Here is a 25,808-nt window from a genome sequence, read left to right as displayed (position 1 = left end):
ATTGTTCCAAAAGTTGCTTGAACAAAAAAGAACACACTTTACACCCTGCTGTCACGAGAATTAGGTTCTCAATGTTCATAAACCCAATGTAATGATTTACTCAGCCTGAAACCCAGAATTTGTAAGAAACTGGTTGAAATGAATCAGACGGAGGCCCAGCTTCAATAGTCAGAAAATGTATTTACGAGAGCGCGCTAGCCTGTTGTACAAAACAATTTATTTTATACTTGCTTCTCACGCACACATTCACACAATGTCCTGCTACCCAGCCGACAAAGATTAGGGACCATGAAAACACAGTGATAATCACTCCCTGTCCTCTCCCCAATCTCTCAGTGGCCCCTAGCCAAGGTCGGCCCCGAATCTTGTTCAGACAGTCTGTGCTCAAGACACTATAATAGACATATTGTCTGACTGGCTAAAACTACACACATCATTAATTATAACTTTATGATTCTAGTCAATTTCTACAATTATATGGTTTCTGAGTGGAGTATTCTAATCATTCCTTTAAAGCTATAAATTCCATTAACAGCTGCTCACTCTGCATAAAATACATTGGCTAGGTGATGTTAGATAAAAACAATGTATTATTGTATTATTAAATGTATTATTTGTATATTTATTTCGGCTATGTATTGATCATTTATTTGTAACTGTTTGAAACCCAATTGGGATACTTTTTATATTGTTCTGTTATTTGAAAAGGTAATATAGCGTTTTGCCACAAAACATTTGTCTCCCTAAAATAAAATAACCTTCCAATATACTGTATTTCAACCAACCTCATGGCTGTCTTTTCACTAGCCCATGTCATGGTAAAATGAAAAAGAACAGCTCTATATCTTTCACAAGATGAATTTTTTACCGACATTTCTGAAAAGGGATATAATGCATTTTGGAATGAAACTCTTCATACATTAATGTTTAGATTATCTAGTCTCATACTGTCATGAATGAACCATAATGAAGCATGCGTTTCCATTCAGTGTAAGTTGATTTGACCAACACCCAGAACTCTGTTCTCTGCTTACAGACTCATCAACATCATGCAGCCAAATTATGAAAACTGCAAGGAAATGCCTCTAAAGAATTGTGTGGATCAATGGACCTTTATCACTATAACAGATCTAAGTCAGAACAGCGCTAAAAAATAAAATCACAACCATCACCAATGAAATGTTTTTATACAGTTTGACAGCATGTGATTGTGATTGTTGAATGGAAATATAAAGATAATGACCTAACCTCTGATAACTTGAACAGAAAATGTAAAGGAAAGGAAGAAACAGTATAATGTTGCCAGAAGTTGCATTCCATGAAATAGTTGTCCACTTATTAGGACTCACATGTATTTTACTGTCATTTGAGCTATGTCAATATTTGACTGACAACTTAACATATTTTCATGGCATCTTTTTTTGGCATTATTTTTCTGAGTTGTGATTCTTTATTTCATTACAACAGCACATTTCACAGCATTACCAAGCAGGGATCTCAGAAAGTGGTCGTAGACAGCATCAAAGTCTCAGTGACATCACATCAGAAAAACAATTTGCTAAAGTTTAGAATGGCTCTACCCTCCACCAACAATGTAAGCAACGAATGAGAGGGATGCAGAGAGAGTGGGTTCAATTGCAAAATGGGGAGATAGTCAGTAATCACATGTATAACTCATTCTCCATCTCCACCAGGCCACATTGGAGAAGATGGATGACATTTGGTTAGAGATTCCTACTGAGGCCTTACGTGTTTTCCTGGGAGACACGGCAGAGGAAGTTAACCTGGGAGTATTTTGGTTTGAGCATCACAGCATGTTCCCGGTAAAACAACAGTAACAACCACAACATCTCAGAGATTACTAATGAAACAGTCCTGCACTCATAACATACATTTACATATTTCAGGACATCCTCATGTCACGCAAAGCACAGAAAAACATCTGTGGTACATCCTCATTTTAACTCCAGTATGTGAATCATGTAGTGACAACAGATTGGTATTAACATACACTGATGTTATCAGTGCAAATTTGAATGAAGCCTAAACTGCAATGTGACAGGCTGCTATGGAAAGTAGCTCTATTTGCATGAATGGGATTTGAATGGGATTTGGGGACGTTGACAGTTTCATGGAAAGAACCACTTATCTCTGTCATCTATGTAAAGTTACAATGTAAAGTTCTGTTCTCTCTTCGTATCCTTGACTAGGTGGGGGAGAACGACAATGAGCTCCTAAACAGCCGAGTGGTGGCCATCGATGACGGAGAGGACATCTCAGGCCTCACTAGCCATATACAGGTCAAGTTCCTCTTCCGGAATATGCATCACTGGTTAGTGAGCAGTGCATATTCACACCACAATCAACCATCACAGTCTCGTTTTAATTTATTTTTGTATTATTATTATTATGATTATTTTCCTGTCTGCAATACAAAAATGTCTTTACAGCCTCAATAATTTATGTTCACATGTACATTTTGTGGTGTGGATTGGAATAGGACAGTGACTAATGTATTCTCTGATAGGAAAACAAATCACTTACGTGTGTGTTCTGGGATGTTGAAAATGGTAGTATTATTTATTCACGAAACAAGAGTTTTATGATGCACTATATACAACTAAATGAAATGTTGAAAATGTTTTACTGTATCTCTTTGTTACACAGATACTGTTGCACATTGGAATTCCTCTGGATGTGTCACTGAGACAAAGGAAAGTGAAACAGTGTGCTCTTGTAACCACCTTTCATTCTTCGCTGTACTTATGGTGAGAAATAACTTCTTAACCTAACTCTTAAAATATGTTGTGACCTCACTTTAACATTCTTTTGATCCTTTAAATGAAACTCTCAACCAACGTGTGATCTAGCCACTGTGTGTTTTGTTGACGGCAGTCACCGGTCAGTGGCTCCAGTGCCAGTCTGAGCTCCTCCTCTGTGTGGTTGCTGACGTTGTTGTCCAGGGTGGGCTGTGGAATATCCCTCTGTTTGCTGTGTCTGGCTCTCCTCATCCACCTCAGATCAGATTCTACTAAATCAAATCAAATTATATTTGTCACATACACATGGTTAGCAGATGTTAATGCGAGTGTAGCGAAATACTTGTGCTTCTAGTTCCGACAATGCAGTAATAACCAACGAGTAATCTAACCTAACAATTCCACAACTACTACCTTATACACACAAGTATAAACGGATAAAGAATATGTACATAAAGATATATGAATGAGTGATGGTACAGAACGGTATAGGCAAGATGCAGTAGATGGTATCGGGTACAGTATATACATATGAGATGAGTAATGTAGGGTATATAAACATAAAGTGGCATAGTTTAAAGTGGCTAGTGATACATGTATTACATAATGATGGCTAGATGCAGAAAGATGCAGCAGTTTAAATGAGTACAGTATATACGTATACATATGATATGAGTAATGGAGGGTATGTAAACATTATATTAAGTGGCATTGTTTAAAGTGGCTAGTAATACATTTTTACATACATTTCCATCAATTCCCTTATTAAAATGGCTGGAGTTGAGTCAGTATGTTGGCAGCAGCCACTCAATGTTAGTGGTGGCTGTTAAACAGTCTGATGACCTTGAGATAGAAGCTGTTTTTCAGTCTCTCTGTCCCTGCTTTGATGCACCTGTACTGACCTCGCCTTCTGGATGATAGCGGAGTGAACAGGCAGTGGCTCGGGTGGTTGTTGTCCTTGATGATCTTTATGGCCTTCCTGTGATATTGGGTGGTGTAGGTGTCCTGGAGGGCAGGTAGTTTGCCCCCGGTGATGCGTTGTGCAGACCTCACTACCCTCTGGAGAGCCTTACGGTTGTGGGCGGAGCAGTTGCCGTACCAGGCGGTGATACAGCCCGACAGGATGCTCTCAATTGTGCATCTGTAGAAGTTTGTGAGTGCTTTTGGTGACAAGCCGAATTTCTTCAGCCTCCTGAGGTTGAAGAGGCGCTGCTGCGCCTTCTTCACAACGCTATCTGTGTGGGTGGACCAATTCAGTTTGTCCATGATGTGTACGCCGAGGAACTTAAAACTTTCCACCTTCTCCACCACTGTACCATCGATGTGGATAGGGGGGTGCTCCCTCTGCTGTTTCCTGAAGTCCACAATCATCTCCTTAGTTTTGTTGATGTTGAGTGTGAGTGTGAGGTTATTTTCCTGACACCACACTCCGAGGGCCCTCACCTCCTCAATGTAGGCCGTCTCATCGTTGTTGGTAATCAAGCCTACCACTGTAGTGTCATCCGCAAACTTGATGATTGAGTTGGAGGCGTGCATGGCCACGCAGTCATGGGTGAACAGGGAGTACAGGAGAGGGCTCAGAACGCACCCTTGTGGAGCCCCAGTGTTGAGGATCCGTGGGGTGGAGATGTTGTTACCTACCCTCACCACCTGGAGGTGGCCCGTCAGGCAGTCCAGTACCCAGTTGCACAAGGCGGGGTCGAAACCCAGGGTCTCGAGCTTGATGAAGAGTTTGAAGGGTACTATGGTGTTAAATGCTGAGCTGTAGTCGATGAACAGCATTCTCACATAGGTATTCCTCTTGTCCAGATGGGTTAGGGCCGTGTGCAGTGTGGTTGCGATTGCGTCGTCTGTGGACCTAAACATACCAGCCAGCTGGTCTGCGCATGCTCTGAGGACGCGGCTGGGGATGCCGTCTGGGCCTGCAGCCTTGCGCGGGTTAACATGTTTAAATGTTTTTCTCACGTCGGCTGCAGTGAAGGAGAGCCCGCAGGTTTTGGTAGCGGGCCATGTCAGTGGCACTGTATTGTCCTCAAAGCGAGCTAAAAAGTTATTTAGTCTGTCTGGGAGCAAGACATCCTGGTCCGCGACGGGGCTGGTTTTCTTTTTGTAATCCTTGATTGACTGTAGACCCTGCCACATACCTCTTGTATCTGAGCTGTTGAATTGCGACTCTACTTGTCTCTATACTGACACTTGGCTGACACAGCTAATACTTATGTTCACTACATGCAAATAACTAGCCACCACTCACAATGCAATTCAAAAAGAACATCCTCGTTGGAAAAACAAGTTTTGGGATTCAAAGTACCCTTTTTATATCAGCAGTTGTCGCATAGTGCTTTTACAGAAACCTGACCCCAATGAGGAAGCAAAAGAAACCTAGATAGGAAATGCCATAAAAATTAGATGTACTATATTGTTAGATTTAACATTAGATTTAATCATAACTTCTTCCCCCAGAAGGGGTAAATCTGATGATTCCCTGTGCATCCACATCTCCTGTGTGTGGCGCTGCTGTGCCTCAACCTAACCTTCCTCATCAATGACAGCCTAGCCTCTCTTGGTGTCCATGGCCTGTGTGTTGCTACGGCAGCAGCCACCCACTACTCTCTGCTGTGCACCCTCACCTGGTTCTCCCTGGAAGGCTTCCACCTCTATCTGCTCATCATCCGGGTCTTCAACATCCACGTCAACAGATACCTTCTCAAACTGGGCCTGGTAGGATGGGGTGTTTAACTCTGTGGCAATTAAATGAAAATGTTCGTAATCTCTTTCAGGAATACCTGGCATAGTATTTACCATAATTGTTGGTTATGGCAAATATGGAGAATACAGAATATACCAGCAAGACGGTGGTGCTGTTAAAATGAAAGTAATATCATGATAATGATAATTCCATGTGTTTTCATATTACCAATGACTTCCTTTCTCTCTGTAAAAAAAACTGACTGGGTATGAACAGGGGGACAGTACTCAGTCTGCTGGGTCTGGCCTGGCTCCTGGGGGTCTCCTGGGGGGGTCTCCTGGGGGGTCCTGCTCTTCCAGTTTGGCCCCCTGAGGGAGACAGCCTTCTACATCTTCTGCACCATCAACTCTCTCCATGGTGAGATAAGATACAGCCCTTATTCTCATTCACATCAGGTACACACATGCACACATACATACACAGTAGTCCTGTGTACAGGAGCACAATCCCATGTAAATTCAAGGATAAAAGCTCATCATGATAATTGAATGTTTCTATTTAATTAGTGTTTTGCTCTTAATGTAATTGTACGTAGATCTAGTAGGTAAAGGCATGCCATTATAAAACACTGTAGGTAATGTCCTGTTGTGGCATTGATACAGGATTAACAACCCAGTCTGATACTGTGGTCTATGGTCAGGAGCTTGGGTATATTACACCACTGGGTGTCACTATTGTATACAAAGCCAGACTTATCATCTTTCAAGAGCAGCTCTTGTAATTCAGTCAACATGCTTAGAAAAGGGGTTAGGGCTAGCTAAAATGCTCTCCTAACCTGCTACGAAAAGTCACTTATATCTAGTCAAAACCGCTTATTACAACCTCCTGTTTCTACGTTAACTTGGCCAGAATAGGCATCTATCTCCACGGTAACCACTGAAGTGTGTTCAACCCCGAGATGCATCCAGCTGAAGCACAAAACTAATAAAAAATGTGTTTCCAGGTTTGCTTGTAAGATTAGGGCCAGTTTCAATGAGTTCTGACAACTGCAGAGCTGTTTTATTTTTATTTGGGAGATATCGGAGGTGTAACTGCATTGGGGATGTCAAATCAGCAAACAGTTCCCGGATTTATACCTCTTGTGGACATTGCCATTGGATGTCCTGAGTCGCATTAATAATAATACTATAGCGACCTGCACAGACAGCTGTGTGTTATGAGTTATGCTGTTTGTCTGGACATTTGTTCATTTATGATCTAGCCAGGGCATTACATTGGTGTCAGAAGTAAAAACGTTGATAAATACTAGCCAGCTAGCTAGCTGACTACCATAACTAGCAAACGTTGCGTGGAGAACGGAGGTTGAAAATGCTTTGAGGGAATCCGAAAGTGAAGGAGGAGGCAGGGGACGATTATGGCCAAGGAGGTGCATGTGCATGGATGTCGGAGGATCTTGCAGATGGGGGCGCCTGGGCAAAGGGAGGGCAGAGGCCGTTTGAGGGAAAGTGCTAGAAGGATGGCGGCTGAAGCGGGCATAATAAGTGCTTTGTCAACTGTGCTTCGCGCAGATTCTGGGGGGCGGACCGAATGGGTGACGTCGACGCTGCGTGACGAGAGGCTGGAGCTCAGGATGTAAACAAACATGGCAGCGCCCTGTCCCCGACTGCATCTGTATCTGTTAAGACCCCGAAGTAATCCGGTAAGGGGGATTGGGAAGCGCTTTGAACAATGTGTAATAGACGCAGGCAGCCTGGAGAGCTGCTACGGGTGCTAGTTAATGACATTGAGAGCCTCTCTCAGCGGGCATATGCTCACATGCCCCCCTCTGTGCAGAGCGAGCTAGCACGGGACCAGTTCATACAAGTGCTCTCTCCTATGGAGCTGCGCATACAGACCCAGCTGGCTCATCCTGAGTCATTTCAGATAGCCTTGGAGATGGCTTTGGAGAGGGAGCTCGTGTGGGCTGGGACTTAGGTGGGGGTGCATGGAGACACCCACTGTGCGGGCTGTGGTGCAGAGCAGCCCAGGGCCGGAAAAGCCTGCATGGGTGGCTGAAATTACTGAACTCATTCGTGCCGTGTCGCTAGAGGTGGCACAAAACACACGCCCTGGTCCCATGGTCTGCTGGGTGTTTGGCCAGCCAGGCCATCTGCGCCAGGATTGCCCCATGTCCCCCAGAGCTCAGGGAAATGGCTCTATGTCAGCACTGGCACGGACGGGGGAGCAAGGCTGTGTTGGGGACTTTTGTCATGTCACTGTGGAGGGGGTGCCCTGCTCTGCCCTGGTGGACACTGGGTCCACAGTAACCCTGGTGAGGTCGGATATTGTGCCAGGTTGGACTCAGTTTGAGCCCACAACTGTTCAGCTCAGCACTGTCACAGGTGAGCTGGCACCCATGAAACGGAAGGGAATAATGACTGACAGTAGGGGGCAGGACCCTGTGTGGGTAGCGGTTGTGCAGGACCCTTGTATCCTAGGGTTGGACTTTCTTAGGAGCACAAGCTGCCAGTTATTCCTAAATGGGTGGAATTGCAATCTACTGTAGAGGTCTATGCCCAAACACTTCGAACTTCTACTTTTAAAGCTCCATCTCTCCAGAAATAAGTCCCTCGCTGTTGCTGCTTGTTATAGACCCCCCTCAGCTCCCAGCTGTGCCCTGGACACCCTATGTGAATTGATTGCCCCCCATCTATCGTCAGAGTTTGTACTGCTAGCTGACCTAAATTGGGAAATGCTTAACACCCCGTCCTACAATCTAAGCTAGATGCCCTCAATCTCACACAAATTTTCAAGGAACCTACCTAGTACAACACCAAATACGTAAACATGGGCACCCTCATAGATATCATCCTGACCAACTTGCCCTCTAAATACACCTCTGCTGTTTTCAACAATGATCTCAGCGATCACTGACTCATTGCCTGCATCCATTATGGGACCACGGTCAAACGACCGCCACTCATCACTGTCAAACGTCCCTAAAACACTTCAGCGAGCAGGCCTTTCTAATCGACCTGGCACGGGTATCCTGGAAGGATATTGACCTCATCCCGTCAGTAGAGGATGCCTGGTTGTTCTTTAAAAGTGCTTTCCTCACCATCTTAAATAAGCATGCCCCTTTCAAAAAATGTATAACAAAGAACAGAATAGCTCTTGGTTCACTCCAGACTTAACTGCCCATGACCAGCACAAAAACACCCTGTGGCGTACTGCACTAGCTTCGAAAAGTCCCCGCAATATGCAACTTTTCAGGGAAGTCAGGAAACAATACACAGTTAAGAAAAGGCAAAGGCTAGCTTTTTAAAATAGAAATGTGCATCCTGCAGCACTAATTCCAAAAGTTTTGGGACACTGTAAAGTCCATGGAGACTTTACAGCTACCCACTGCACTGAGACTAGGAAACACTGTCACCACTGATAAATCCACGATAATCGAATTTCAATAAGCATTTCTCTACGGCTGGCCATGCATTCCACCTGGCTACCCCAACCCCGGCCAACAGCTCTGCACCTCCTTTGGACACTGTGTTAACAAACCTCCAAACGAGCTTCAATGCCATACAACACTCCTTCCGTGGCCTCCAACTGCTCTTAACTGCTAGTAAAACTAAATGCATGCTCTTCAACTGATCGCTGCACGCACCCACCCACCCACCCGACTAGTATCACTACTCTGGTCGGTTCTGACTTAGAATATGTGGACAACTATAAATACCTAGGTGTCTGTCTAGACTGAAAACTTTCCTTCCAGACTCACATTAAGCATCTCCAATCCAAAGTTAAATCTAGAGTCGGCTTCCTATTTCTCAACAAAGCCTCCTTCACTCATGCTGCCAAACATACCCTCGTAAAACTGACTATCCTACCGATCCTTGACTTCGGCGATGTAATTTACAAAATAGCCTCCAACACTCTACTCAGCAAATTGGATGCAGTCTATCACAGTGCCATCCGTTTTGTCACCAAAACTACCCACCATATACTACCCACCACTGCGACCTGTATGCTCTCGTTGGTTGGTCCTCGCTACATATTCGTCGCCAAACCCACTGGCTCCAGGTCATCTATAAGTCTTTGCTAGGTAAAGTGCCGCCTTATCTCAGCTCACTGGTCACCATAGCAACACCCTCCCGTAGCACGCGCTCCAGCAAGTATATTTCACTGGTCACTCCCCAAAGCCAACACCTCTTTGGCCACCTTTCCTTCCAGTTCTCTGCTGCCAATGACTGGAACGAATTGCAAAAATCACTGAAGTTGGAGACTTATATCGCCCTCACTAACGTTAAGCGTCAGCTGTCAGGGCAGCTTTCCTGATCGCTGCAGCTGTACACAGCCCATCTGTAAATAGCCTATCCAACCAACTGCCTACCTCATCCCCATGTTTGTTTTTCTGCTCTTTTGCACTCCAGTATTTCTACTTGCACATCATCATCTGTACATATATCACTCCAGTGTAAATTGCTAAATTGTAATTACTTCTCCACTATTGGCCTATTTATTGCCTTACCTCCTTCATTTGCACACACTGTATACAGATTTTTCTATTGTGTTATTGACTGTACGTTTGTTTATCCCATGTGTAACTCTGTTGTTTTTGTCGCACTGCTTTGCTTTATCTTGGCCAGGTCGCAGTTGTAAAGGACAACTTGCTCTCAACTGGCCTACCTGGTTAAATAAAGATGAAAAAAATAAATAATAATCTGATTGAATCTAAGCAAAACATTGTACTCATAATATATATAAAAATATATATATAATATATATATAGATATGTTTTTGTAAGTTTAGCTATTTATTAAACTTTCTGTTCTGCTTTTTTCCCCTAATTATTTTTGTTTCATTATTGAAATGCCCATATTGCTTTTGTAAAAAATAAAAAAATCAAGAATTTAAGAATTTGTTCTTAACTGACTTGCCTAGTTAAATGAAGAAAAAAAAATACACCGATATTGAAATGATAATGTGATGAGGCAGGACAAAAACAAGCCACAACCAGTCTTTACAGTGTATTTTTTTTATAGTAAAAAATGCAAAATGTTAATACCACAAACATTACAGGACACACATGGCATTTTTTTAAAGGAATTCATGCAACAGGGGTTTCAATGGCAACATGCTCATAGCATACCTACATCAGGGTCCCAGGCACTGAGTCCACACAAAACTATAGTCCTAATATGTCCTGTTTAGTGTGGTCTCCCCAAATCACACCACGTGCCTCACCCAAAGGAAATGCACCGAGCACAGAGACAGAGCAAAGTATGTTACGAGGCAGATAACAATGTATCGTATTAATGTTTTTAATTTCAAGATCAATTTAAGCACTATTCCCAATGTTCCAATGACTGTGTGGGGCTGTAACTTCCAGATTGATGAGAAGGTTAAAGTGTTGTTTTCTCTGTGCTCTCAGAGAAAAGTAACACAGCTCTAGCTGGGAGAAACCCTGGCAGAGAGGAGTATTTCAACTTTGTTTAATTGAATGTGCCATACAAATAAAGGCAATTTAATTCATTATATGAAGAGTGACTTGGTCCTCCTTTCTTTTTGGAGAGGAGGTTGGTTTAAGAAGTCCTCCATTATGTGCCAACTAACCTAAACAGATACCAGGAATAGTACAATGAACATAAACCAATCATTTGTGGTGAATGTCTGAAATAAACAATTTTCCTACAGAACACGAACATCTTTGCCTCTGTAAAAATGCTTTTGACGAATTAAACTATTATCAAACTTTCTGAACGCACATTTAGCAGATGTATGATTAACATGGAGGAGGAACATGTTTGGAGGTTGAAATTTGGGTACCTCAGCTTGTCCAAGCCATTCCTCACCAGCAGAAATAGGTTCCTGAACCTAACAAGACTAATGCTGGACAGCTGGCAAACAAAGATAGCAAAATATGTTTTCTATTTTTCAAACATCCTGGTGAAATTGAATATTTGTCGACAGGTGGCTTGGCCCACAATTTAGTCCATTAGCAGTTGTAAAATGTAGTTAAAGTATTGTTAAATATACAAACGTGCAAGTGAATTGTATGTGACATGTGAGGTAAAGTTTGCATTTGTGTGCCTGCTATGCAAATAAGTACTGGTGTTGATGTTGAGTAACATGTACGTTCTGTGGAAACAACCCAGTATCAACCACAAAGCTAAGGAGTGATCCAAAATGCCTGTGAAATGATTACAAACATTGTAATAAAACAACATTTTCACCACCACAATAAACAGATGTTCAATCCATCATGAGATATCCAGTCATATTGCAATTCTTATCCAGGAGGGATTTGGCCGATAGAATTGTTATGAAAAAGCAGGTTCCGTAATGACGCTCGCTTGTCTGATGAAAACCAAACAAAACATTTTGCCAAATGTTTTATTTTTTACATTTATTTAAAGCACTAACTCCCCTCAATGTACTCTGAACCTTTCATGACTCTGGCACCAATACATCCTATTCGAAATAGCTTTGGGAGTTTCATAATTGTATGTTTGTTCGTGGGAAAATGTTCTAATCTTTTCAATGTCCTGAAACGGTTCTGTTTTGGAGATGCGGTTTTCACCAGACAGCGACGATAAAAAAGAGAACCAAGAGAAAGAGCAGCGACGGAAACGTGACGTCTAAGGCAAAATAGTTTCAAGGAGAGGAGGTAAAGGGGACGAAATGGAATGAAACGTGGTCGTTTCGGACCCATGGAGGGAGTATGAAGACTCCTCCCATTCCAGAAGACTTGTATCAAGCCTTCCCCTCCATACATCATCCCCATGGTAACATCTCTCTTTCATCCAATGAAAGTAAATCACTTCGATGACCCCATGATCAGGTGAATCGTTGTTCTTTATTTCCTTGTGCCAAGTAAACGTCTGTAAAAAAAAGTCTTCGCCCACATATCTGGACGAACAAGTCCACAACATTTCAATCTTACCATCGTTACGCAGTATAAAAATGTGTAGAGTGCATGCATTTCAAAGAAACGTCCCCCAGACAATCCCTGTCACAGAACATTCAGCCATACACCGCACACTCTCTCTCACAAACACACACATCTAGAGACCACACGATGTGAAATAAATAGCTGTATTTTCAAGAGCCCAAGGGGGCAGCAACAACAACTCATGTATGTACACAAACACAAATACACAGGGTAAAGATTATGTTAAACAAAAAGCTTAGCCCTTTATGTTAACATGAGATAAATAAGCTGTAAATGTGTGTTTTATTGGATTCCAGCATTTAACAAGTAGCCTTAGACATCAGACTGTCCCACTCTGGCCAACTCAAATAAATAACATTACACCTAGTCACGGAGATTAGAAAATTACCTCATTTTATAAGCTTCACATATAATAACATTAACAGTGGTGAAATACTGTGTATATATATATATATATTTCATATTAGTCCAATCTCTAACTACATGGTGGTATTAGTTGGGTCATATCCAAGTGTCACAAATTAATACACAGTTGGAAAGTCTTACTTCATAGTCAATCAAATCTGCTAATCTTGCGACGGGTTAAAATAATTAGCATTATTAGTTATAAACTCAATCTTATGTAAGAACTGTGTAGAGGGCAGGTTTTATACTTCCAGCTATATAAACATGTGTTTCTCTCTTTGTGCAACAGTCATCTACTAACTAACCCACTAGCTGTATCTAGGCTACACCCCTAAAATGAAAGGACTCCATGTGAGGGTCTCTGAGGCAGGTAACTTATGGACCCGCCCTAGATCTGTGCTTATCCCTCACATGACCCAAATTAAGAGCAATGGCTCCTGCTTTATCAAAAACACATTTTTTTTTTAAAGAAGGAAAAAAAACAAGTGCAAACATGTCAAGAACCATTTTGGTCAGGCGATAACCCACCCCCACACACCAGAAAGTCTGTGAAGCTACAAACACGGGACAGTAACAATGGTTATCACAACTTCACTAGTTCATTATACTCTTGTGCCTGACAGGACACTCAATGAGGAGCCACACTATGACACAGTCCGTGGTGTCTCCCTCAGACCAAGGACCTCCACAATAATGATGAGGTTTGAGGGAGTGGCTACATCTTTGTGACGTCTATCTAGCTTATTCTTTACCATGTCTAAATTCTCTCTTAACATAGGTTTTAAAGTGGCCAAATGACAGTAACTGTATATCCCATTCATGCAGTACACACACACACACACACACGCACGCACGCACACACGCACGCGCGCGCGACAGGGTTCCATTACCATATTATGAACAGCCTTGGATGTCTTCACAACCCAATGGCAGGAAACCAGGAGAAAACAACAAACGAAGTCATGACTTCAGAGGCATATGGCTCTCCCTCCCTCTCATCACTGCCTCCCTCTATCCTTCCAGAAAAATCTGTCTATTTTCTTTATCAGACAGAACAGTATACAAGGTAAAGTCAGGTTGTTAAGTCTGCTACAAGTTAATATTTTAAAGAAAGAAAGATGAAAGACAAGTGGTCCTTTGTTTCTCTGTGGAATTAGACCAGGTGTTTGTTTGGATGGTAGTCCAGGGACAGTCCCTCTTCCACCCACACATAGTTGAAGAAGGAAGCCAAGGCCAGTACTTGGGAAGAAACTGTTGTCTTACATATGTGTCTGTCAGATTGAGGTTATGGGTTGGAGCGAGCGCCACAATCCTTATCATGCTGGAGAGCAGGGATGGTAGGAAGGGGTCCTACTGTTCTGCCCCTAATAAGAGCTGTATGGGGACGTCCTGAGCCCCTAACATTGAACTTTGCTAAGAGCTGGCATGAGGTACATGAAGAGGTCTGTTGCGAAGGGGGTTGAGGTGATGGAGAGCTGACTGAATCCCATCAGAAAATAAGATTTCACAGGGGTTAGAGAGGAGACTAAATCACATCCTTACAGCTCACACCCATTCTCCTCCTGTTCCTCCTCCACACCCACAGCAGAGCAAAGAGAGATGCACCATGCCACAATGTCAGCTCACTAAGAGGCAACAAGCCACTGCTGGCTCGCACAATGCACTTTGCCCCCACCGTGAGGGATTCTGGGAGTTGAAGTTCCTTCAGGTAACCAGCCTTTGGAAGAAGAAGAGAAGACCAGAGGCGCTGTCACGTCCTGCTTCACAGAGCTCCCAGCTTTAGGGGAGGTCCTATGACCCCATCTTAGAGCCCACTCCCCACAACCCAACCTGATTGGCTGGAGGGTAGATGAGGGGGCGTGGAGTTGAGGTAAGCACTGCAGAGAAAGGAGAATAGGAGGAGTGCGGTGTATAGAGTGGAGGAGGCTAGGGGTCTGCAATGCACCCCTGGGATCACTGGCTGGGGTAGGTGGGGTAGCGGGCGGGGGAGTGTCGGCTGTGTGCCAGGGGCATGGTAGCGTGGCGTGGCTCTGAGGGCAGCCGGGTGGAGAGCAGGTCTGCATCAGCGCCAGTCTGAGAACCACCAAACATGTCACCTACAGGACAGGACAGGACACAAGAGACAGACGAGAAAAAGTCATGTCTACAGGTGCAGCCTACTCTATAAGCTTCTGTATGATTCGTTAAACTCCAGACCCCATGTTCAAACGTTTACACTTTCCATATTCAGACCAATGTTCCCACTCTAGCCCCAGTGCTGTGTGGTTGAGATTGTAGTCTAGGCTGTGGTTTACCATGGGCTGGGTCCATGCCCCCCTGGGTGCCAGTGATATGGTGCCAGAAGGCACTGCGGGGCAGGATGGCTGTGGGGGTACAGGGGTAGGAGCTCGCCTCAGAACCTTTAGACAACTGACAGAGAGAAAAAAATGTACTAAAAACACAGTATGATATAGTATCACATATTGTATTACACAGTATTATATAGTATTACATATTGTATTACACAGTATTATATAACCATTATATAACCACCAGGGAGAATACTGTGTGTGTGTGTGTGTGTGTGTGTGTGTGTGTGTGTGTGTGTGTATAACTGTGCCCTACTCTGCTGTTCTTCTCCATCTCCATCAGAACTCTCTTGTGCTGCTCAGCGATGGCCAGGGTGGAGGAGTGGACTCTCTGGTAGATCTGTTCTCCCTCCCGCGTCTGGAAGGTGTACAGGCCTTCTCCACTGTCACACATCCTGGAACACACCAACACACACTACTCAGTACAACATGCATGTGTATACAGGCCATAATAGGTCATATCAACAAATCATCTTATATAGCTGTGTTTTTGCAAAAAGTCATTTTTCAGGCACACTATTCACCACAAATTGTTCTCAAGCAAATAGCAGCCAATAATACTGCATCCTAAACACCACTAGGTGGCAGTGTGGGACTACGTTCTCCCTACTGACAGTGCATCACTCTTATCTTTGTCCTTTGGGGGGCACCCTGCAAGTGGACCGAATCCTTTCTTTTCAAGTTTATCAAAGCGCAGGAGGAGATAAGAACGCCTCGCTCACCATTGATTTTCCTCTAATCTATTCAATCAATCTCTTTATGAGGCTCTGCCGGACAGGGCTCCTGTCTCTGTGTGTGTGTGTGTGTGTGTGTGTGTGTGTGTGTGTGTGTGTGTGTGTGTGTGTGTGTGTGTGTGTGTGTGTGTGTGTGTGTGTGTGTGTGAGTGTGTTTTTTGTGCACGTACGTGCGAGCATGAGTGTGTGTGGTCTGTATGTGTTTTTCATCAAGCGATCTATGGGCTAGGCACAGACAACTGGTTACACAGTCCTGCTTTCCTGCAGCTTTTGCATTCTTCTCCCCATCCCTCACTCTCCATACCCCTCCCTCCCTCAGTGAGTGTCTCCCTCACCGTCCAGCCTCGAAGGTGAAGCGCGTGGCATCTCGTCCGTAGCGGCGCAGGGAGCAGAGAGGCCAGGTAACCAGTTTGGTGCGAGGGTTGTGGATGTCCCACAGGTAGATATTCTCATGGGTGATCTGCATCATACACTCCCCATAGATGTCCAGGTTAGGACAGGGCAGTAGGAACACATTGAAACGCTCTGTCAGGGAGACAGGAAGGGATATTACTAGTCTTAGTTCAGCATGACATACCACACATTATAAAGTGACTTGTAGAAAGCCAGGACCCGTATCCACAAAGCATCACAGAGAGTTGAAGTGATGATCCATTTTGCAATAATAATAAGAGACTGGTAGCAGCAGCTGTATTGTGTGTGTAACAAGAATGTGTGTGTAACAAGAATGTGTGTGTAACAAGAATGTGTGTGTGTGTGTGTGTGTGTGTGTGTGTGTGTGTGTGTGTGTGTGTGTGTGTGTGTGTGTGTGTGTGTGAGTGAGTGAGTGAGTGAGTGAGTGAGTGAGTGAGTGAGTGAGTGAGTGAGTGAGTGAGTGAGTGAGTGAGTGAGTGAGTGAGTGAATGAGTGCGTGCGTGCGTGCGTGCGTTAAGGTGCGGAAAGTCAGTGCAGGTGGTCAGTCTAGTTTAAGTGTTCAGCAGTCTGGTGGCTTGTAGTTAAAACTGTCTCTGAGCCTGTTGGTATCAGACCCCACGCTCTAACGGTAAAGGAGTGAACAGCTCGTGGATATATACACAGTATACGGTGCCTTCGATAAGTAGTGCCTTCCTTCATTAAGATCCCTGGACTTTTTCCACATTTTGTTAACTTTACAGCCTTATTCTAAAATGAATTTGTAAAAAGATTATAATCAGAAATCTACACACAATACCCCGTAATGACGAATCGAAAACAGGTTTATAGAAATGCTTGCAAATGTATTTAAAATTATACACAGAAATACCTCATTTATAATACGTATTCAGACCCTTTGCTATGAGACTTGAAATTTTGCTCAGGTGCATCCTGTTTCCATTGATCATCCTTGAGATGTTTGTACAACTTGATTGGAGTCCACCTGTGGTAAATTAAATTGATTGGACATGATTGATTGGACATGAAGCACACACCTGTCTATATAAGGTCCCACAGTTGACAGTGCATTTCAGAGCAAAAACCAAGCCATGAGGTCAACGGAATTGTCCGTAGAGCTCCGAGACATGATTGTGTTGAGGCACAGATCTGGGAAAGGTTACCAAAAATATTCTGCAGCACTGAAAGTGCCCAAGAACACAGTGGCCTTCATCATTCTTAAATTGAACAAGTTTGGAGCTGAGCAATCGGGAAGAAGGGCCTTGGTCAGGGAGCTCTAGAGTTCCTCTGTGGAGATGGGATAACATTCAGGAAGACCAACCATCTCTGCAGCACTCCACCAATCAGGACTTTATGGAAGAGGGCCAGACAGAAGCCACTCCTCAGTAAAACGCACATGACAGCCCGCTTGGCGTTTGCTAAAAGGCACCCAAAGACTCTCAGACTTCAAGAAAAAATATTCTCTGGTCTTATGAAACCAAGATTAAACTCTTTGGCTTGAATGCCAAGTGTCATGTCTGGAGGAAACCTGGCACCATCCCTACGGTGAAGCATTGTGGTGGCAGCATCATGTTGTGGGGGTGTTTTTCAGCGGCAGGGACTGGGAGACTAGTCAGGATCAAGGCAAAGATGAATGGAGCAAAGTACAGAGAGATCCTTGATGAAACCTGCTCCAGAGGTGCTTCCAACAGGACAATGACCCTAGGCACACAGCCAAGACATTGCAGGAGTTGCTTCGGGAGTTGCTTCGGGACAAGTCTCTGAATGTCCTTGAGTAGCCCAGCCAGAGCCCGGACTTGAACCCGATCGAACATCTCTGGAGAGACATGAAAATATCTGTGCAGCGACGCTCCCCATCCAACCTGACAGAGCTTGAGAGGATCTGCAGAGAAGAATGGGAGAAACTCACCAAATACAGGTGTGCCAAGTTGGTAGCGTCATATCCAAGAACACTCAAGGCTGAAATTGCTGCCAAAGGTGCTTCAACAAAGTACTGAGTAAAGGGTCTGAATACTTATGTAAATTATGTATTCTGTTTAAAAAATAATAATAATTAGCAAACATTTCTACAAACCTGTTTTTTCTTTGTCATTATGGGTTATTGTGTGTAGATTGATGAGGGGAAAAAACAATTTAATAAATTTTAGAATAAGACTAACATAACAAAATGTGGGAAAAGTCAAGGGTCTGAATACTTTCCGAAGACACTGTATATAAATATAATTTTGTTATTGTCACGTCCACCGGATAGGTGCAGTGAAATGTGTTGTTTTACAGGGTCAGCCATAGTAGAACGGTGGCCCTGGAGAAATCAGGGTTAACAGCCTTTCTCAAGAGCACATCAACCGATTTTTTTTTTCCCACTTGTCGGCTCAGGTCTAACCGCTAAGCTACCTGATGATGATGCGGGCTTTCCTCAGGCACTGTTTTGAGTAATTGTCCTGGATTGGTGGGAGCACGGTCCCAGGGATGTACCAGGCCGTCTTCACCACCCGCTGGAGGGCCTAGCAGTCATGAACAGAGTAATTCATGTACCAGGCTGTGATGCAGCTGGTCAGGACACTTTTGCTGATTTTCTTCAGCCACCTTAGGAAGTAGAGATGCTGTTGTAGCCTCTTGACAAGAGTGGTGGGGTACATGTCAAGTTCTCGGTGATGTAGACGCAGAGGAACATAAAACTGCTGACTCTCTACTGCAGTCCTGTTGATGTGGATCAGGGCATGTCCATCTTCTGCTTTCTGAAATCAACAATCAACTCTTTTGTTTTGCTGACTTTTTGGGAGAGGTTATTTTCCTAGGACCACAATGACAATTAATTTACCTCCTACCTATAGGCTGACTGATCTTTGTTGGTTATCAGTCCTACAGCCATGGTGTCATCAGAAAACTTGATGATGGAGTTGGTGCCCTGTCAAGTCATGGGTGAATAGGGAGCACAGCAGAGGGCTGAGGACACACCCCTGGGGGACCCCTGTGTTAAGAGTCTGTGTGGAGGATGTGTTACAGCCAGTGGTTTACAAGAATACAGGTTGAAGATGTCAGAGAAGACATTGGAGACGCCTTGGTGACCAGCACACACTCTGAAGACGCAGTTTTGTGAGTATTCACTCTTTTGAGAGTTTTCCTCACGTCAGCCTTGGAGAGCAAAATCACTTTGTCGTCTGGAGCTGCGAGAGTCTTCCTGGCGGCTCGCCTCAAAGCGAGCATAGAATGTGTAAAGCTTGTCGGGAGGGAGGCTTCGGTGGGAACCACACATCTGGATTTGTCGAACATCAATTCAAGTTTGTGTCTGTATTGTCTTGTACACGTCTCACACCAAGTCATCTGGGTTTTGTTCTTCTGACATTGAATGTTGCAGTATGGGTTCTCAGCATGGTATGGATATTTCTGTTCATTCAGAGTTTTTGGTTGGGGTATTTCTGGATTTTTATTGTGACTGACAAATCTGGGTTTGGCAGATGCCAGGAGAACACTAGATGCCCCAATGCATAGTGCCAACTGTAAAGTTTGTTGGAGAAGGAATAACGGAAAGGGGCTGTTTTTTTTTTCATGGTTAGATCACTTAGTTCCAATGGCAGGAAATCCTAACGCTACAGCATACAATGACGTTCTAGATGATTTTTGTGCTTCCAACTTTGTGGCAAACATTTGGGGAAGGCCCTTTCCTGATTCAGCATGACAATGTCCACGTGCACAAAGTGAGGTCCATACAGAAATGGTTTGTCGAGATCGGTATGGATGAACTTGACTGGCCTGCACAGAGCCCTGACCTCAACCCCATCGAACACTTTTGGGATGAATTGGAACGCAGACTGCGAGCCAGTCCTAATCGCCCAACATCAGTGCCCGACCTCACTAATGCCCTTTTGGCTGAATGGAAGCAAGTCCTCGCAGCAATGTTCCAACATCTAGTGGAAAGCCTTCCCAGAAGAGTGGAGGCTGTTGTAGCACCAAAGATGGGACCAACTTATTAATGGCCATGATTTTGGAAGGAGATGTTTGACGAGCAGGTGTCCACATACTTTTGGATTGGCCAAAGTGGGGGTGAGGGATGGCATCACGGATGTTTGTATATACAGTGCATGGTTCAGCACGTTGTTTCCTCTCGTGGGACAGGAAACATGTTGGTAGTACTTTATTTTGGAAGAATGTGTTTTAAACTATCTTGGTTAAAATTACCCATGACAATAAAGATTGCTTCCGGGTGTGAGGATTCTTGCTGGCTAATGTTCATGTACAGTTTGCTGAGTGCCGCCTTGGTGTTTGCTTGTGGCGGTATGCACACAGCTGTGATAATAACATGCGTGAATTCCCTTGGCATTTAGTGGGGTTGGCATTTTAGCATCAGAAACTCCAGATCAGGTGAACAGAAGCTCTACATGTTTTCAACTTCGGTACACTAGGAATTGTTGATGAGGAAGCATACACCTCCCCCATAATCTTACCTGAAGCTGCTGTTCGATCCATACGGAGAATGGAAAAGCCATTTGGTTGAATAGCAGAGTCGAGTGTCCTTAAACCATTCCACTGGGCACACAACTGTTTGAATCAATGTAGTTTCAATGTAATTTCCCAATGTATTGCGATGTGGAATCTACAGTACATGGAAAATACATTTAATTGGACTTTTTTTCAATAACCACATTTCTATCCAATCTTTTAATGTGAGTAAAGTACATATCCGATTAAAAAAAAATGGCACGACAGGCCTGATGGAAAATTTGTCTGTCAACTTTCCAAATGTCGACAAACCAAAATACGCTAGACAAGGTGGAATCTTCTTGTGTCTGTAAATGAATTATGCGAGAGATGGCAGTGTAAACACCTTTATGAGCAACGAGAGAGCAAGTGCCAAGACCAGAGTGGGCACATTTGCTATAGCCTATAACGCTAATTTGTTTTGTGGCAAAACTATTAGCGGAGTTGAAAATGTGTTGAAAACACGGTTAACTTTTTTGGGGGGGGATACATGGGAAATGAACCTCTACAGTCATTTTAATGTGCACTACGTCACTACACACTGCTTTTTTATCCGCAACAAGTCCATTTGATGTAAACATCTCTGGTGGGAAAATGGCTGTGTTGTTTTTATTCATATTTTTTTATATTCGCATGAAATTCTGACACCAGTTGGATGGAAACCTAGCTAACTGTTGTTTTGAGGATGAGTAATAAGTAATAATGCATGCAAACATAGCCATAAAGCAAAGTCGAGCAGGACTGTGTCATGGTGCTAGTGAGTCAAGACACTCACCTGTATGTTCACACTGAACACCTGCTGCCAGCAAGTCCGGCTCTCCTAGACTGATGTCATTGAGGCGGGTCCCCAGGCATTCGATTGACAGAGTTTTGAACCACTCCTCTGCTTCTAGCTCTGAGTTTAGACCAATGGGATGTAAAGAGAGACGTCATAAAACAGGAAGCTTTAGAGATAATTGTACACTGTGAGGACATATATTACAATACAGTAGGTGTGGTGTGGAGTACCTGATTCACAGGTGAACGTGCGTGAGGTGTCATCGGTAAAGACGATGGCTACTGCCTGGCGCTTGGTGTCCCTTGGGAGCCTTGTGACATTCTTCACATTGCTGATCTCTGTCACCTAGGCAACAGGAGAGGTCAAGAGGTCAGACAAACACAGAGAGGTTGAAAGGATTTTTAAAAAGCTGTCAAAATACTGTATGATGTGCCACCGGTTGGTCAGATTCAGTTTTCAGAAAGAGAGGAGAGAAAGAGGGAGTGTTGTAGCCAGGTGTAGTGGGGTCCGGGGTGTTTTGGAGGAGGGCACCCCATGCTCAGACACTTCAGGGAGGCCTGGAATCTGTCTGGGATTGGGAGGCTGGCTTTGATGTGAGCAACGTCTGTGTCACTCTCATTTCCTTCAGCCTTTGTGTGTGTGTGTGTGTGTGTGTCTGTGTGTGTGTGTGTGGATCCCTCCAGACATGCACTTTTGCTCCCCGCAGCTGAACGGGGGGCTCAGAGAACAGACTGACTGAATGACTGACTTTCAAATGCCCCTCCCCCACACACACACACACGCACACAGATATATCACCCACTCACAGTAATACCATACGCGCCACACTCAGACATCATACTTCAAACTGACATTTGCCAATTGAAACGTGACTTATCATGCAGCACTTTCTGGGGTGGTCGGGGGGGTGGGGGGGTACCTTAGGACAGACTCTGATGTAAGCGGACTTCTCATCAGTGTACTTCTCCAGTCTGCGTGGTCCTTTACTGGACGACTTCTTAAACACCAGCCAGCAGCGACGGTAAATCTCAACACACAAAAAACAGTCAGTTAACATACTGCAACCAGCCACCCGACAGCAAAGCCAATGTTAACATATCCACCCCATTCAAGCCTAACGATTTACAATCTTTTGCTATCAAGAGCAGGCACACAATGGTTGCCTCTGCTTTACCTGATCAATGAACCAGGAAGCATTCTAAGAAAAATCAAATAGCATTTAGTGATTAGCAATGTGAAAGAGAGACACAAGAGAGAACAAGAGAGACAGGTAGAACATGAGAAGGAGCGTACCGGGTCTGTGTCATGGAGTCTAACATTGTTCATACAAGACAATTCTATTATGCATATGATATTGAGTTAAGAGGCAGACAAAGACACAAACTCTCCTGGCGGAATAATGAGAAATCCATTGCACGCATGCACACACGCACACACACACGCGCGCGCACACACACACACACACACACACACACACACACACACACACACACACACACACACACACACACACACACACACACACACACACACACACACACACACACACACACACACACACACACACACACACACACACACACACACACACACACACACACACACACATCAATATGAGCGCTATTGCTTTAGCGACATTTATCCCCCTTATCTCTGTTATAAAAGGCAGGGCCTTTATTTTATTGATGTTCCACTGTCCTCCTGTTGCCAGGGCAACCCCAGGACCTGTACAGTACAGGGCCAGCCATCCCTAAACCAATCCCCACATTCCTCTTTCCCTAACCCATTATCACACCCCTGTTTATTAGCTAGGGGCCACAGAGCCAGTGAAATCCCTTAGTGCACTGACTCAGTTGTAATGAATACAAAGACCCCAAACTGAGTGACAATGTCTCACTGCTGTTCACCGACAAAACACCGGTGTCACCGTGACAGAGATAACAAGACCAATTAAATATGCAATTGTATTTTTACGAGACATTAAACAAGAGCGCCATCAACAAAGGCACACCATAATGTGAGCGTGCTCAAATGGAGACATGGTGAAAGGAAAAAGCGTTGCTCTGATGTGTCGTTTTCTTTTTTTAATTGGTGTAAAGAGTTTACACCTTGAGGAGAGCGGAAGCTCTATCGCTGCTTGCCTGTCTGATCCTGGCGTCAGCAGGATGAAAGTGCTACCTTCAGTGGGACACCTGACGGCGAGGTGAGAGCAGGTGCTCACCAGTCCATTGTGTCTCAGCGATATCAAGCTGTTCAATGGAGATTTACCTCTATGTATCTGCCACCTAGCTCCTGATTCTCCACAATGCTTTTCCAAACCAATGGGCTCCGTTCTTCATTGGAGCTGTGTGCGCGTGCGTGTTGGCAAGCTTGCAGTCTACTATCGTGTCCCCCTCCGTTCTCCCCCTCGCCCCCTTCTTCTCCGCCCTCAGCTCCAGTGCTCAGAGCAATCAGGCCTTGCCAGGCAAACTGACTGTGAAACCTGGTAATTAAGCTAGTGGGTGGAGGAGCAGCAACATAGAGATGAAAAAAGAAAGGGAGAGAGAAACAGAGGATATGGTAGACAGGGAAAGAGGGGGAGAGAGAGAGTGAGAGAGAGAGAGAGAGAGAGAGAGAGAGAGAGAGAGGAGTGGGAGCTGTGAATTCTGCTGCGATACCTTGGTATGAGGTTCATTGGTTCATTAAATATGAGGAAGTGATGGACGTCACATCGTTCAGAACTGAACTGAATAGTCATGTATTAGCCTACCTTTCTTCAAAAAAATATACATTGAAGCAATCAAAAATCAATGTCTCTCTGATCATACTATGTGTTCAGAGGCAGGAAAAGCCCATCTAGACACACAACCACCACCACCACCACCACCTGAACACAGCAAACCCAAGATCACAGGCCTGCCACATGATCCACCTCTGCTGTCACCAATTTCAAGGGTCTTTGTCCCCCAGGCGAGAGGAGCGATGCTCCCTGCCCTGTCGACCCTGGCCTAATGCATTTTACAAAACAGACTGACCCAGCCAAGTCAAAAAGCACAGATCCTGACAGCACCCCTACAGGGAGAATTACTCTGGCCACCACGGACAGAAAGACAGACAAAGAAAGAGAGAGAGAGAGACCTTTTGTCCCAGCCTTTATCTGTTGAAAGCAAAGGTGCCTGTAACAATGAGATTTGTGGAGATGGTCTCCCATTCTATTCCAAATGTCCCTTCTCCCATGCCATTTCTGAACAGCGAAAGGGCAGTATTTTGTAGGTTGCCATTGATATTCCAGACAGGTAGACATGGATTCCTTGTTTGCATGGCTCTCTCCCCTGAGGTGGAGCTAATCCCCTGTAAACAGGCTGGGAGGCGTGAGTGAGTGAGTGAGTGAGTGAGTGAGTGAGTGAGTGAGAGAGAGAGAGAACCTTGCATGAGTAAGGAACTATTGATCTCCCCAGTGTGCCGATAAGAGAATGTGAAAAGTCAAGTCACACACTTACCGAGAGTGGGCTCGGCATTCATGAGGGTTATCAATGATCAATATCGTAACCATTACACCCTTTAAGAACCCTTTCAGAGATTGATATCGGAGCTCTTCTTTGGACACACTGACGGGAACACAAAGATCCACATACAGTGTAATGTGCAAATACATTACACACAGACCCACTAATGTATCTTCCCTGAACATTTCTTCTGCTACTGCACTCAGATTGCCTTCCTCAGTCTAATTGTCTCCGCCCTGGTTTTCCTCCCCATCCCTGGCTCCCGACTGCCCCAGAAGGGGCCAGAGGCAGTTAGCCTACATTAATCCCCCTAGCTCCCAGGAGATCCTGCCTGTCACAGCAGCCCAGTTGGGACGAGCCCCACCCCAGCCTGGTCCCAGGATTAACCGGCTGATTTGAAATAAAAAATAAATGTAACCTTTATTCAACTAGGCAAGTCATTTAAGAACAAATTCGTATTTACAATGACGGCCTAACCCGGTCAAATCCAGACGACGCTGGGCCAGTTGTGCGCCGCCCTATGGGACTCCCAATCACATCTGGACAGCGTGGATTTGAACCGGGGACTGTAGTGACGCCTCTTGCACTGAGATGCAGTGCCTTAGACCGCTGCGCCACTCGGGAGCCCAATAACACTAACTGGTTGACACCACGCTTATATCCAGCTTATTATACAACACACAGGACAACACAAACACACACACAGGACAACACAAAGAGGACAACACAAACACACACTAGACAACACAAACACACACAGAACAAAACAAACACACACACAGGACAACA

At 44.4% G+C, this 25,808-nt stretch overlaps 1 protein-coding gene and 1 pseudogene across 1 annotated transcript in view; one reads left to right on the top strand and one right to left on the bottom strand.

Moving 5' to 3' along the window:
* The first annotated feature begins 1,570 nt into the window (after positions 1–1,570).
* LOC139412406 (adhesion G protein-coupled receptor G3-like) lies at positions 1,571–7,422 on the top strand (annotated as a pseudogene).
* Positions 7,423–12,264: 4,842 nt separating this feature from the next.
* Positions 12,265–25,808, bottom strand: part of LOC139411345 (docking protein 4-like) — a 49,898-nt gene continuing 36,354 nt past the window's right edge. The window contains exons 3-9 of the mRNA XM_071157601.1: positions 22,454–22,561; positions 21,765–21,879; positions 21,532–21,651; positions 16,202–16,391; positions 15,389–15,527; positions 15,079–15,193; positions 12,265–14,880 (exon numbers count right to left, since the gene is read on the bottom strand). Coding sequence (XP_071013702.1) covers positions 14,738–14,880; positions 15,079–15,193; positions 15,389–15,527; positions 16,202–16,391; positions 21,532–21,651; positions 21,765–21,879; positions 22,454–22,561 — 930 coding nt within the window. The 3' untranslated portion in view covers positions 12,265–14,737. The remainder of the gene's footprint in view (positions 14,881–15,078; positions 15,194–15,388; positions 15,528–16,201; positions 16,392–21,531; positions 21,652–21,764; positions 21,880–22,453; positions 22,562–25,808) is intronic.

Source organism: Oncorhynchus clarkii, chromosome 6 (genome assembly GCF_045791955.1).
Source record: "Oncorhynchus clarkii lewisi isolate Uvic-CL-2024 chromosome 6, UVic_Ocla_1.0, whole genome shotgun sequence".
Classification (NCBI taxonomy): domain Eukaryota; kingdom Metazoa; phylum Chordata; class Actinopteri; order Salmoniformes; family Salmonidae; genus Oncorhynchus; species Oncorhynchus clarkii.
This window is presented reverse-complemented; position numbering and strand designations above follow the sequence as displayed.